Below are 15,000 nucleotides of genomic sequence, written 5' to 3'. Positions count from 1 at the left end.
AGTGTTCAGCACTTTCTTCACCAATTGACCCAAACGCTCTTTGGAGGCCAAATTTGACGACGATGATGGGCTCGGTGGGCTTTTGCCGGAGAACCTTCCTGTAATATCTGGTGGCGGTGTAGAAGGGGACAATTTTTCCTTTGAAGTTGACTTCAATATTCCGGCTATTGTCTCGGCGTTAAGGACAGTTTTGGCACCTTTTCGTTTATCAGGATGACTGCCAGTGTTCTCATTAGCATCTGGCGACTTTTTATCCTGTATTGATAATACTAGGCCTTTGGGATTCTTAACCTTATCCCCATCACTTCCAACAGTTTTGTTTGGAGAATGTTTAGAGTCTGTGGGCGTGTTCTTAGACGGGATTGCAGCTTCTCTCGGTCTGCCACTTGATAACATATTCGCCAAGTTCTGAGGTTCATTTCCCATACTTGCCAATCTCGTTTCTGAGAAATTTATGTTACTTTGACGGTCGACTCTTGGGTCGTAGAAAATGTTTGAGCCGATCAGGAATTTTGGAGTTTGCGGTGATGAGGTGCAATCCAGATTTCTTTGGACTCCTTGTTTCCTATGCTCATTTGGGTTCCTATTGCTTCTTTGAGTGTCTTCAGGATCGCAAATGTTCAAGCCACTATCCGACGAGGCATTACTTGGAAATCGTTTGTCGGTGGTTTCCATCGATATCGACTCGCCCTTGGAAAAATGTTCCTCAAAAGACGGGGCATGAAAGACGCCAGAGTCTCCAAGATTATGCTCAGAACTTGCTTGATCCACGAAAGTAGCCTTAGTGGGTGAAGCAAATGTCGAAGAGACTCTTAAAACGCTTCCCGAAGGAGAAGCCATGGGGCTGCTTCCAACACTAGAAGATGGCATTCCACCTACTTCATTGCTCTCATTTCGCCAATTCGTTTTCTCATCGGGTTGGACGCCTTTCTGGCTAACGTTGATGCGGTCAATGTTTGAGTCAATGGGGTTTCGAGATCCCATGGAGTCACCAAGACACGTTATCGGCGGAGTAAAGAACTTCTGAGTTTCCCTCAGGTCAGCTCGTAAGGTAGGATTGCTGGCCGATTTGGCTGGAAGCTTACTGGTAGAATTTTCTTTTGCAGGCGTGCTTGCTCTTCGAGTGTAAGGGTACCTAATGTAACCGGACGCCGAATTTTGAGGTGCATCAGAAACTTCAATGTTGGTTTTAGCAGGTTGAACATAAGGGTTCGAGGAGTTCGGCTTTCTTTCTTGTGAAGCCTCTCTTTCTTTTGACGATGATGGAGAGTTACTAATGTTTCTAGAGTATGAAGTAGTACTCTTTGGACCCTTGGTCCCAACATCGTCTTCTTTTGAGTGTGGATTATTTAACTTAGAATAAATAGGATTATTCTTTTCCATCGGTTCACCTTTTTTTTCAAGAGCCAATACAGGCTTTTTGCTCGCAGTACTCGATAAAATATCTTTTTCTGAAGAGTTATTCTGGGTTTGCTTTTGGTCAGGTAATAAGTAAGAACGCGAGGAACTCTCTTTGCAAGTCAAAGAGACATCAGGTTTTGTTGAAACTTTGCCTGGTTTCGGAGTTGGCAGGGAATTTCGCTTAGCCGACGCTGATAATGGCCCCGAAACATTGTCTCCTTTTGGAAGAGGATTTGATAACAGTTTTCTAAGAATTAACGGAGATCTTGGGTCTCTAGAAGATGAAGCGTTAAGTCTCTCTTTAGAAAACTGGCCATTCTCACCTAGATGCTTTCTTGATGCCGTAACCGGGTCAATTGCAGAATGGATCTTCGAGGTTTTAGAAGTCGTGAGAGTCTCAGTACTAGAGGACGCAATTTGAGTTGCAGAATTTTCACCGCTTTTATCCGCCATACTTGAGGAAAGAGGAGTATCCTTTGCAGATCTCTCATCCTTAGCATCACCCGACGTCCCTCGAAGAACTTTCCTATCGAATTTCATCACGGGATCATCCGTCTTTGCATTGCCTGCATTACATTCAGTTCCTTCCTTGTCACACAACTTTGGTTTTTCAAAGCAGTCTGTGTCACGCTCCGGTTCCATTTCTCCACACTTCAAATTAACGTTTGTAAAGTAATCTGACGATTTAAACTCTTTGAATAGTCCTGAGTCAACTTGAGCCTGTAGAGGTAGTGTGCTTCCTTCCTTCCCACCACGGAGTTGGCTCGAAGAACTCACTTGAGTGGGGAATGTCGCGAAGGTGGATCCCAAAAGTGACAAATCTACTTGTGTTTCAAACTTTTGCGCAGATGTTATCGGTGACCGAACAAAGTCCGCTGAACCCTTCACGTCATAAGGTTGTGTTGTTTCGTTTTGACGTGGTTTTGGAGCGGCCTTTTCGCGGACAGGCTCTGAATCGAGTGAAGACCTTCTGGCAAGTTCGGTTAAGAAACTGCTGTTTCCCCTCTCTGATGAATTGCTTGTATTGATAACGACTCCGTTTCTTAAATCACCGATCGAAATGCTGGAATCTTTGCTGGGGAAAGAAAGACTAGAGGACTTTCCAGTGAATTCTGTCTCTGGTCCTGTATTCAAACTGTCTTTCACATCTGGAATTACTTTAAAAGCAGTTACTAAAGCATTATCAAAAGAAATCCCCGATTCATTCATCTGGGGAGCATTCAAGCGTATGTCTCCAACGATATTATCCTGGGATGACCATTTTTTCGTGCCCTTTGAAAGCCTCATCGTAGAATCCTGCAGACGTCTGTCGGAGCCAGCTTCAGTCGCTTTGTGAAGACTTTGAAGTGATGAAGATAGTCTACGCCTTGACTGCGCAGTGAAATCCTGTCGTTTGTTGTCATTCGACAATGACCGTGAGATGTTGCGTTGCATCTTTCTCTGATCTCCAGATTCGACCTTATACAAAAGCTCATCGGAATCGAAAGACATGGTTGTTGTTTTCTTACTCCCGAAGATAGGTTTTTCATGCGATGAAACGGGATTACCTTTCGGTGGACACTCTGATGCCCTACCACTACTAATCATCGATTGCCGAAAGGGTCCAGTTTTAGAAGACTTCCGAGTGGCCGACGCAGTTCCGTTCGGTTTTAGCTGTCCTTTGACGATACGGTCCTCGTTTAACAACGAAGATGAACCAAACTTTGTAATCATCGATGACACCGAATTGCGACGAGTCCAAGGAGAGATATCTGAAGACGAAGACTCGCGCTTGGAAATGCGATTAGAAACAGGACTATTTGAGCGTGACCCCGCCGAACTGGTCGTCCTATTCTCCGTGTTTCCTCCAGATTGCTGCAAGAGACTGCTTGACCTCGATTTTGATCTGTGGAACACATCTGGTGAGTTAGGACTCGATGGTCTCGAATTTGGCAGGGACCCCATAGACATACGTTTTTGTAGTTTAGGTTTGGCTGATGCGTCTACACCGTCCGTCGACCTGTTTACAGGAGGCGTTTGGGATCGAGGACTAGGTGTGGCATCAGCAGATGATCGTCTGCCAATATGAGGGGATGGTGATCTTGCACGAACTCGTTTATTTTCGTTGTCGGGTGTATTTGTTTGACCAGAAGTAGGTATTCGTTGCCGACTGACATTGGAATTTTTTTCCAATTCAGTTGGAATCGATCTGCTCTTCGTACCAGTCTGCCAAATAGGACGCGGGAGCTTGGATGCTTTTTTGTCCCTCAGCGAAGGTGAGCGTCTTGTTCCCTGTTCAACACCTGTTTGCGAAGAAGACCCTACGTTAGTTCCATCAGGCCTTGGAAAAGCACTGCTTGCTTTCATCGTACGAGGTTCTCCATCGAACACCTCACTTACGTCACTGTCTGGTGAGATCACGGGTTGATTGGACGCCATTGATGTATCAACCGGGACAAACTGCACCGGAGACATCGCTGGTTGAGGGTACGGCATTAAACCTCCCTGGGGAATGTACCAGAACGGGGACATTGGTACAGGAGTCACACTGGGAACAGGAACAGCGATAGGAACAAATTTAGGGACGGCAGATCTTTGACTTTCACTTGTATTGGAGTACATATTAGGTGACATTGAACGACCAGCAGGCGTTATAGGGTCAAAAACTCCACAGTGCTCTGCTTGAGGAAAATGTGGGTAGCTATAAACTGAAGGTGAGGATGGTTTTACTTTGTTATGTTCCAGCGTTGTCTTACTCAGACCAATTGGGTCGTTGCCTGCTTGCTCTTTATCTCTCCTCTCAAACGAGTTGCTATCGGGCCTCAGGCTCGTCGATGCTAGAAGGGACAAAAGTTGTTCTTTCTGTTCTTCGGTCAACGAATAGCGTGGATTCTGAGCAGTTAAGTTGTTATTCGCATCACAGGCGATGGAACGGCAATCATTTTTTGCGGCAAATGAAGAAACACCCTTTACCACATCCTCCTCGTTGTTCCTGATCTCTTTCGACTTGTTCTCGACCTCGACAAATGCATCATTTGCGGGAATTTCTTTCAAAAGCTGGCTATCGGTTTGATTTCTCTGTTCTCGGTGTGCTTGAGTTCTTACAAAAGGGTTTTGCTCTTGAGGCCTCGGTGCCTGAAAAATATAGCAGAGACGATAACATCAAAGGGGTCATTTCTGTTGATAAGAAAGAGCATTTATTTATTAATTAAACTGCGGCACAAAAATAAGACTTTTATCGTGTCAGGCTATTTGAGTGAGAGGTTAACTATCAATAGAGTTATTTCAGTAGAGTTATGACCTAGAGTTAGAGTTAACGACTGCCAAAATCCTGAATTCACGATTTTGGACAGCCAAAATCCTGAATTCAAGATTTTGGCAGTCCAAAATCGTTAATTCAGGATTTTGGCAGTCCAAAATCGTTAATTCAGGATTTTGGACTGGGATTTTGGCAGTCCACAATCTTGAATTCAGGATTTTGGAAACTTAACTCTAACTCTACGACATAACTCTATGAAAATAACTCTAAGAATAGCTGTCCCCCTTGAGTGAATAAAAAAACATAAATATATGTTTCATGTATTTTTCACGTTTGTCACTGACGCGAAACGCATTTTTCGTAACAAAACAGACAATCATGAGCCAATATGCATTCAAACGACCAGCGTACAAGACGCACCCCTCTTTGTGAGGTCCCGGCTCCATTCCATTGACTGAAAAATAAACGTAGTCTTACAAATGAAGGTAAAAGAAGGCAAAAAGCATCGGGAAGAGGTTTTCGTCTAATAGGATTGGAGTCTTTCGTTCGACGCTAAAATTATTCGAAGTTCAGACCAGCTTTTATAAAGCTGTTTACTTTTACAATAATCTCAACTCCTATTCTCGAGGACAGTTAGGGCGCACTCTAACAAAGGATTAAGTTCTCATAATTAATTTCTGGGTTTCAACATTTTAGAAGTAAATTGAAAGCTTTTCCGGTCCGTGAACACCGCTGGCCACACTTGGGTGAATACCAAACAGCTTTAAGTAAAAATTAAGGATTCCGTGTACAAGTTATTCGTGGTTGGGCTTCCCGCTGTTATTGAGTTATCGAACGCTGTTTGCCCGAAAACAATGAATATTGAAGTAATACGACGTAAATCACTCTCGGGAGCGGAAGCGCCATAGTCAAAGAACTAAACATACAACTAGGTTTAGTGGTTATGAAAGGTTTCCAAACAGATTCAATCGACGTTGGCATATCTTCGGCTAGTGAATTGAAGATAAGGGCTGCGGTGCTTTGCAAAGTGAACGCTTCAAGATTAAAGGTTTTAGTTTCCAGTCATTACATTTCACGGAGACTCGATTCAAAGGGAATATTGCTTAGATGTGCCCGGCGGAGACTTGTTCTCAAGATGATTGCTTTACAAATCAGTAGTTTCACACTGAAGGTCGGCAATTCGTGCAGTAAATGCTCAGCTTTGGCATCAAATGAGCTTTTCATTGAGTTTGCGTCGCTGCTAAAAAAACCTTGGTCGAAAGCTGAACTTTCCCAACATTCGCTTTTGTTCACCTTATCAGACGTCGGACGAAGGGTTCTTGATGTTCGAAAACGCCAAATGCTTTTTGTTCAATGTGGCCTCTTTAGCCACTTACTGTGTTCAAGTAGATAATGCAGCACTGCAAAGTTTGCATCAAACTGGATCAGCAAAAGGCAAATAACATATTGTTGACACTATCGATGTGTTTACGACATTATGAATGTACAGCCCACCTGTTTTAGGAAACCCTTACAGGAAGCGGCTACAGCAATGGAACCCATAAGAGTGTCATGTTGCTTCTTCTCTTCTTCTAACGTTTTTCTTTTGCCAGCCTGTTGGAGGAATGCAAAATTTAAACATGTGGGAATGTAGCTAAAGAAGTCTTAACGAAAAAAAATTTGCCTCAGACTACTTTACGCCACGCCAAAGGGGCCACGGAGAGAGAGGAGCTAAGGGTGCTATAGCTCCCCCACCCCCCCCCCCCCCCACATTTTTTTCCAAAGGCAAGGCAGAGACCGATGTGTGAACGATTTTAAGCGATGTATTTTTGCTTTGAAGTGAGATCAAAACATAATTCTGTACAGGTTCGTGTCTTTTGGGGGTGGAAGCGTTCAAGGCAAGTTTGAACTTGACGCAACACAGGGGGGAGGGGAGGGGGCCATTCTTCTCCTTCCTCTAAAAGTGCTTCGTAGAATTATATGAACACCCTTCACATCGAGATGGGCGGCGTTTGACGGCGTGAACATCAGCTTCACCTGTTTTTGCACCCGTCTGCTTCATAGGCACCTTACGATCTCCCAAGGTGACCGGCGACAAGGAAAATGTAACTAAAAACTGCAATTTTACATTTCAGTTCATACTTTACAATCACGCCAAACCGTAAAAGAACTAAATGAGAATGAACAGTTCAAACAAACATTTTCAGTTAATCTGTCGTTGTATGCTTGAAATATGTTTGCTCGTAAACGGGAGAGAAATTCGCGGGATCGATAAGCAACCTACCATAATCCACAAATGTTGCCGATCCATGTTGCTTGGTAATTCACCGAAGTTAGCCTTATTTGGATGTAAAGAAGGTGCCGCCATCTTGGATTGTGTCATATTTAAAACAAGTTCGATTTTACAAAGAAGTATCAGTACTTGGACTGTTCGATAATTTGGAGCTCGGGCGCAAAAAGTACACATCCAACTAAGATATGAAAGGTCGATTACCATTTAACTTGTTAATTATCACTGGAAAAACGCAAATATTTACATTTGGACATGTAGATGGTGAAAGTACATCTCAGCCTTAATCGTTTGAGAACAATGATTGTCACTCCAGGAAAATTAATTTGCTTATAATGGTGAAATGAAAATTCGACGTTTTCTCGGGTTTAAGTCTACAATTCTTGTAGTCCGTCAATCGAACTTCATTTGGAAAGGGCAAGAGTGTTGACAAAAGAAGTAGACTTTTTTGAGAAAAGACTACAAAAGTACCGCATCTAAAATATGTACACTCTCATTTAAAAGTAAACAAATTGGGCTGTTAACTTGAGGAAGTTAATAAAACGATGAATATTGAGATTTAAGCTCTTCAGAAAGGACCGTCTCCAAAGACGAAGGAACAATGAAACGAAATGCCTAGTAGCAGAGATTGCGGCGACATTTAAAGATTTGTCGCTCAAGTAACCACGGAGAAGCTGGAACACGTTTACAATAAAATCTGATCACAAACAAAATCTAATAGAGACAACTTTTCAAAAGATCCTCCTTTACGAGGAACTTTATCTGCAAGTAATTATAGACAAGAAAACACTTACAGATAAGTTGCTTGAGCTTTTTTCCGCCGAGGACCAGTTTTAAGGTTGATATGGGATACGGATATATGAGCAGATCATAGTTTTGAACCTGCTTTCCGTCTGCGCAACGATAATTGATTTCAAAGCGGTTGCACAAGTGTTCGTCCTTCGCACTTCGACCACAAAAGATGAACTTTTAATTACCACTACAGTAGCTTATTTTAGGAATACAATGCGAGTCAAAAAAAAAAAAAAAAACTCGCAATGACGTATTTCCGAAAGCCACAAGGAACCTTGGGCTGATCGTCACGTATAGAAGGAAGGTTGTTTTAAAAGGAAAATATCTATCAAAGGGATTGAAGTTCAAAGTAACGTCTTCGTCGTAATTGTTTTGTATAGTTATCTCGACTAATTAAAAGCTTCCTTCCACCGTTACTGCTTGCTTGCATTAGATGGAGTGTTAAAGCTTGAGGAGCATTCAAGCGTCTACGTATTTGTTAAGGCATTGAATTTGGCTGTCAATTCGCGATCACTGATAAACCCGGAACAGTATATGAGTGAAAGACCTTTCAAATTGATCCGGAGGTTTTCAACAAATACACCTTATAGCAAAGCTCTTACGGAAAAACACGCTTACTGGGAAGACAGGAAGGAAAGCGGACAAACACCGCTTTCGAGGAACAAATATTTTCTAGTCTTTTTCAATTACACAATTTTTTTCTTCATTTATTAATGCGACTGGCCGCATTAAGGTTACGCATGCCCATTTATCGATGGTGAGCGCGGTATACCAGGCCAGGCGTCAGCTATAACTGATCTTGTTCAATCGTTGTTAGTAAAGGACTATTTCCTGATTTAATACTCCCCATATTGCTGACACTACCCATGCAAAAAGGACCCCATGCAAAAGGTCAGGTTAGTGCTCTCGTTCAACAATAAACAGTAGATTTTTTTTTCATTTCGTCGATACTTTGACCTCTTACGGGATACAGAACGAAGTCGCCATTGACAACCACCTAAATGGCTGCATAGCTGGTCAAGAGCAGAGTGCATGCAACGCAATCCCAAGGTTATGGCTTCGAACCCCTTTGAAGTTCTTTTTTTAAATGCTTGAGTTGTTTCACCAAATCCGATGCTCTTTCGCTAGCAAAATCGTCTCTTATCCGCAGTAACAACTTTCTTGTGTTCTCTCCATTAAGAGACAGTAAGGCAGGCGGCCATAGCGTGGGCAACGCCACAAAACAAGAACATTGTTCTTTATTTATTTGTTTATTTATTTACTGATTAAGTATGAATAGGTTCCCTACGAGGTTAACCACCATTTTACCCTCCCAACAATGATACACCACAGAAGACAGACTATAACACCGGGAACTACATGCCCTACTCTTTGCGACAAGTGTGCGGGTTCTTTTACGTCCCACAGGATTATGAACATTGAAGGATTGTGAGACGGGACCTCCGGCTTATCGTCCTTATCCGAGAAGACTAGAGAGTCTAACCATTTGCAGATGTAATTACAAAGGCAGCACTTTCTCCTCAGTTATTTAAATACCCTGAGTGTTGGTCCGGCCGGAGTTGAACTCACGACCTCCCGCGTGACAGCCCGGTGCTCAACCAACTGAGCCACCGGTGCGCGGTCTGATGGAGAAAATAGGGAGCTTAAGAAACGACGACGGCGACAGCAACTCCAAACTAACAATGATATCATTGGTTAAAAGAACATAAATATTCATACTGCACGTGCAGCACGCATTTTAGCGCATACTTTTGCGGTACTCTGCACAACGACGACGTGAAATCTCCAAATTTGAGGTAATTTTCACCGCGCATTGGCGACGCGACAATTTTCAAAAAAATCGCATCACCATCGCAAGCAAAAAATCGCATGTGTAGCCACGGCTCTACATTACACTGCAAGACGATAACGTGAAATGACCAAGTTTTTAACGACAACGTGAGCATACAGCGGAGAATAGTTCATCCTCAATTTCGACTTCAAGAACGCTTCATGTAACCACTCCGGTTATACAATAGAGAGATTAAGCATCACGCTTACGATAAATTAAACGGCAAACGTCGGACTAAAATTTGCATTTATCAAAAATGGAAGAAACTCGTTTGATATGAGGCCATTTCTTACGTGTTAGCAGCAGGTATCAAGTAACTTTTCAAAAGAGAGAGACGAGTTAGAATAAGATAATTTTCATGCTTTTAAGACAAGCAGAAGCCCACCGGTTCGCGTTTGCCGTTTCACGAAAACGCGATGCTTAATCTCTCTAATAGCAAACGGAATAAACGCGAAAGACTTACGAGAGTGAGCGCTAAGTTATACTTGAGTGCGTTTTTTTCCGTTGACTGTGCCGTTTTCGTTGATGTATCGTGTTTCTGATTCTCCCCTTCTGAGCTTGGCGCTAGTGTAAAGAGTATAAAGTGTACTCAATGTGAAAGCGGTTAGCTTTCAGCAAGAGAGTATGATAGGACCTGATAACGTGACGGTCGAAAGTGATGACGCCAAGTGCAATTGAAACTCTCAGTGACTGCCTCAAGGATCTCGCGCTACTTTTTCAACTAATGAGAAGCAAAACGAAGCGCATTTTCCTGCGCTTTGTGGAAGTTAAGGTTAATTGAAAACCTCTCAACTGGTCGAGTATCCCATAATAATAGTAGGCCTGCCAGCAATCCGCACATTGAGTCAAGGCGAAGCTGCTGTGAAACCGACCATGATTTTTGAAAAGGTTACGACTACAAAAGTAATAAACTTACATCTTCTTTTGTAATGGCTGCAGAAGCCTGGTACTCCCATAGCAGGGCTTGGCATTTTTCTCGTGACGTCATGTCTCCTTCGGTCTGTAGGGAATCGCATGTCTTACGAAAAAGAAAGAAATGCAAATCGCCATATCAGCTTTGAAGAAAGCCATGAGGACACCGCTCATCAAAAGGAACTACGAACTACGTAGCAGTTCTCGTAAAATACAATGCTATCGGCTTGCAAACTCGTACCCAGGGTTCGTTCTTTTGGCGGAAAAGCCATGGGAACTAGGTTGTTTACCACAATTGCTTGTAATCTCGCAATCTGATTGGCTATTTTGCCGTTGTCGATGTGAGTCTAGACAACGCTGTACGCGTCATGCTCGTGTCATTTTGTCACACAATGTAATAGCCAATCAGGAACGCCCATTTTGGGAATAAACCAATCATATTACGAGAAAGTTATAGACAACACTTATAGACGATTTTGGTCACGCTCTGACTTTGGCGTTGAATATTGTGGTAAAAAACAAATCGAAAGTGGTTCAGCGTTGTCTGTAATCTTATCGACAACGATATTCGTCATCACAGTGGTCAAAATTTGTTGCGGACTCACTTGGCTGGTCCACAACATTTTGACCACTGTGATGACGAATATCGTTGTCGATAACAGTACAGACAACGCTGAACCACTTTTGATTTGTTAAATTGACTTGCTACCCAAATGAACCCGGCAAAAAAAATCACAACACTTAAAAACAAGCAAAACTCCTACTTATGAAAGTTGCAACAGTCCCTGTTACAAATTTAACGATCGGATTATGTTTTAGATGTGTGTGTAGTCAAGCTGTGATAAATGGAGGAAGTTTGAAGAGAATGACAGAAGCTAAAGAGTTACTTGAGGCACAGCCAAGAGAAATTACGGCTTCCTGGGTGCTCCACAATCTTCTAAAGTGTATCACGAGACTGAACACACTGAGTTCCGTCAATGTATGAGGCAATTATTTTGTAAGATTCAGAGCAGTTCAAGCGAAGTAAGGAGAATGTGCAGAACTTTTCTTACTGAATCATCAGTTTTTATTACTGGACGTCGCTATATTTGGGATAATTTCTTTTCAGCGCTTCCGGGGTCTACCTTTATCATTTCACAGAGAGGAATATCAATTTTTGTTCTTACCAAACATTGAGGAAAACCCTTAACAGGTACCAAATTTTGCAAGGTATGTTATTTCATTGCTTACTTGTAGCACATTGTGTAAGCTTGGCCTTGCGTCCGGATCATCGTCTGTCATAGATACCAACAGCTCTTGAAATCCGAGACTAAGCGATGGCTTCTCTGCCTCTGTCAACCGCCAGTCAGCCGCTGACCACACGGTGGCAGCCAGACTGAAAACGCATGTCTGTGGACAAAAAGAAAGCTTACAATTTGCGCTATTGTAACCTGTTGGCAAATATTCCATCTGGGTGGTCGCTCGCGCCGTACAACGTAAGCAGAAGTGTCCTTTCACTAGATTGATAAGGACGAGCTAAGATGTTGTGTTCAAGTTATCATCAACCCCAACAAAGTTGCAAGATGTCAGCGGTGAGCTGGCAAGATGGACGTCTAAATTTAAGCTCCTCCGTCTTTGTTCAAATTTTACAGCTCAATCACTTTGTACATGCAAATTCTTGTTTTCGGAAGACCCATTATGAAGGCTGAAGCGCTACGTAAAGAAAATCAAACGTTGGAAGGAAAACCTCTGCGACGCTTTTACTCGCTCCAGACAAATACACTCACATAACACCAAATCAGCCTTTGCTGGAAATTTTTATGTTAAACCATCTCGATAAAACCTCATGCGGAATTCTGTTGCTAGATTTGGGACTGTCCTGTGGAATTCTCTGAGAACCACTACACGTGAACTTACTCGCAAGCAGTTTAAGATAAAAATATATAATACACTTATATCCTCGCTACTGAGGATAATTATATCGATTCGGCATCTCTTCAAAAAACACGCGGTTTATGACATGTTTTCCAGTCTTAGTTGCTCCTTGTGCCTGAAATAGCTAATTTTGTATGTTTATTTATCTATTTATTTATTTTATTCATGTGCTGTATTAACCTTTTCAGTATCTTGTTCTATACTCTTAATAAATCGTTGTCACTGCCCGCCGCTATTAGCCTTTAGTATAAATACACAGGTGATTATACAAAATCGTGCGCTCTCATTGGCTCGCCATCTCGGATTATCAGCCGATAATCACCTCGACGGACAAAATGGCTGCCAGTAGTCGTTTTGCCACTGTAAGTGAAGATGATTTCGCGTTGAAATGTTTTTTTTTCTCTTTTTTGAAATAATCACCTGTGTATTTATACTAAAACAATTATTCGCCTCAGGCTCAGTGATTATTGGTGAATATTCACCTCGACTTCGCCTCGATGAATATTTAACAATTATTCCATAAGCGCGCGTTGGATATGAGATGGTAAATAGCCAACGAGGCGCGTAGCGCCGAGTTGGCTATAACCAGTCTCATATCCAACAAGCGCGAATGGAATAATTGTTTTATTAAATTCCTTCAACTCCAAAAATTTGGAAGTACGAAATACGAGCGGAAAAAGCGAGCAAATCCGAGCGAAATCGAAAAAAACTTGATGAGAACTGATGCGATGTTGTGTAATACCTTGTTGTCAGACAGACGCAGGCTCATCACAAAAACATTTCTTGCCTTTTCGCGTATTTCTAAACGTCGGAATTGATCCAAACTTTCCACAAAAAAAGTTTTTTTTCTCCTTACAAGACCTACTACACAAATTCCGTTGACTTCTCAGGCTATTTGACGGATTCGCAAGAGTGGAAACTGAATTTAATTAAACCCTTACGTAATTTTTAACTCTCATTTTTAAACAGGTCTTGCACACAACTCCAACCCTTCGCATTTAAAAAATAATCTCAACAAAAACGTTATGCTATTTCTCGTAGAATTGTAGAGGTAACTAAGGCTTGAAGCCCAACGTGCGTTGGGCATCGATTTGAGTAACGCTTGGACCCAACTGTGACTATTTTGGATTCACCGAAATAAGGTTTTCGCCGGGAACACATAAAATTACCCGAAGTGTGGCTTACTTCACATGTAACGGTACATGGAACACGGGTTAGAAGATTGTTGCCCGTGAGTGCCTGTTAACTTAACCTCCAACGCACTAAAGTTGGCAGAATCAGGGATTTTTAAGGTACACAAGCTGAACATTTTCGAAAAGGTGCTTAAACTTCAAATTAGAGCTTAATTCAAATCAGATCCCTCTTAACCGATGCTGGCGTTTCTCTGTACCCTGTAGGCTTGAATCATAGGCCATGTTTTCCGTTTCGGAAATAGAGTAACAACAGAATACAGAGATCCCGATTTCTCCCGTTTAATTGAAGTTTTCTCCCTAAATTTTCACAGCAAAATATGGAGCTAGCGATACCGACGAAAATACGTGATCTTAACTCACATAACTTGAGTAATGCAACTTTATACGATCGAAACCTTGACAAGAATATAATTGCTTCTGTCTGAGACACGTCAACAACTACTTAAGTGATATATATAGTGTTTCAACAACAACAAACTGCACAATTCCCGAAATCTGTTTCGTAAATTGGTTATTAAAAGCCCAATGATTTTTGCAACCCTACGGTAAGCCTCAACTATTTTTAGTTGGGCGTCTGTTAGCAAGTTTAATTTTAGCAATTCATTCATGCATTCCAGAAAGAAATCTCTTCGAACCACCTTAAGACGCACGGCAAAGCTGGCTGCAAGTAACTGAAACATTGATAGCATCTCTCCACCATGATCAATTACGCCTCTGTCACAAGAACTTAAGCACAGCCTTCAATTGACGCAACAATCAAATAACGACGGTAAAAGGACGAAAACATAATCAAAATTCGCACGGTATGAGCATTGAAGCACGACGTCGCAAATGGCTACAAGTTCATTGCGCAAACGAAAAATTAGCCTTCCGATTTCTCACCAAGAGGCACCTGCGGTTGCGAAATTACGCCTTTACCCCACAGAGACCGCCGTAAGAGGGCTGGAAAATTCACGGAACAGTTTGAAAAAGAAATGTAATCAAATAACTTTATTTTAATTACGCAGGCGTCAATTTGCCTCATTAACGCAATTGACACCAATTTTTAGAACGTCAAAACCGACCGAAGCGGTCCAATAGTTTCTGTCGAAAAAAGGATCTAGAAACGCTGCAATTATCAATTTCAAAGTAACTCAAAATAACTGGAAACTGTCCGGGTCACCACATTTAGATCTGTTCTTAAATTACATCAATGCGATCTCAAAAGTTTAGGGCAATTGTAAAATGAACAATAGGATTTTACAGTCTGATGTTGAATGCTTTAATTTTTGCACAAGTCGACTTTGAGTTGATTTATAAAGACAAATCAAAATACGAGAAGCATTCAAATCGTTGTTAACCCCGTTGACTACCTTGCTGTTAGGCAAAATATTCACGAGAGCTAGCAATAATACTTATCAATTCCCTTTAGAATTCTGCAATTGAAAACTCTTTAATCGGAAAAGCAATG

General features: G+C 41.9%; 1 protein-coding gene across 3 annotated transcripts in view; it reads right to left on the bottom strand.

Moving 5' to 3' along the window:
- LOC138006830 (ras guanine nucleotide exchange factor Y-like) overlaps positions 1-15,000 on the bottom strand; it is a 57,154-nt gene that overhangs the window by 24,609 nt on the left and 17,545 nt on the right. For 2 of the 3 annotated variants that reach the window (XM_068853420.1, XM_068853421.1), the window contains 4 exons: positions 11,674-11,832; positions 10,448-10,549; positions 6,134-6,232; positions 1-4,515 (listed from right to left, as the gene is read on the bottom strand). The exon at positions 1-4,515 is cut by the window's left edge and continues 336 nt beyond it. In XM_068853420.1, the coding sequence (XP_068709521.1) occupies positions 1-4,515; positions 6,134-6,232; positions 10,448-10,549; positions 11,674-11,832 (4,875 nt within the window). Of the gene's footprint in view, positions 4,516-6,133; positions 6,233-7,702; positions 7,873-10,447; positions 10,550-11,673; positions 11,833-15,000 lie in introns of those variants that run through there. The other variant, XM_068853422.1, reaches the window with a different exon arrangement.

Source organism: Montipora foliosa, chromosome 6 (genome assembly GCF_036669935.1).
Source record: "Montipora foliosa isolate CH-2021 chromosome 6, ASM3666993v2, whole genome shotgun sequence".
NCBI classification, from domain to species: Eukaryota; Metazoa; Cnidaria; class Anthozoa; order Scleractinia; family Acroporidae; genus Montipora; species Montipora foliosa.
The sequence above is the reverse complement of the archived record's forward strand: the minus strand, read 5'-3'. Positions and strand labels throughout refer to the sequence as shown.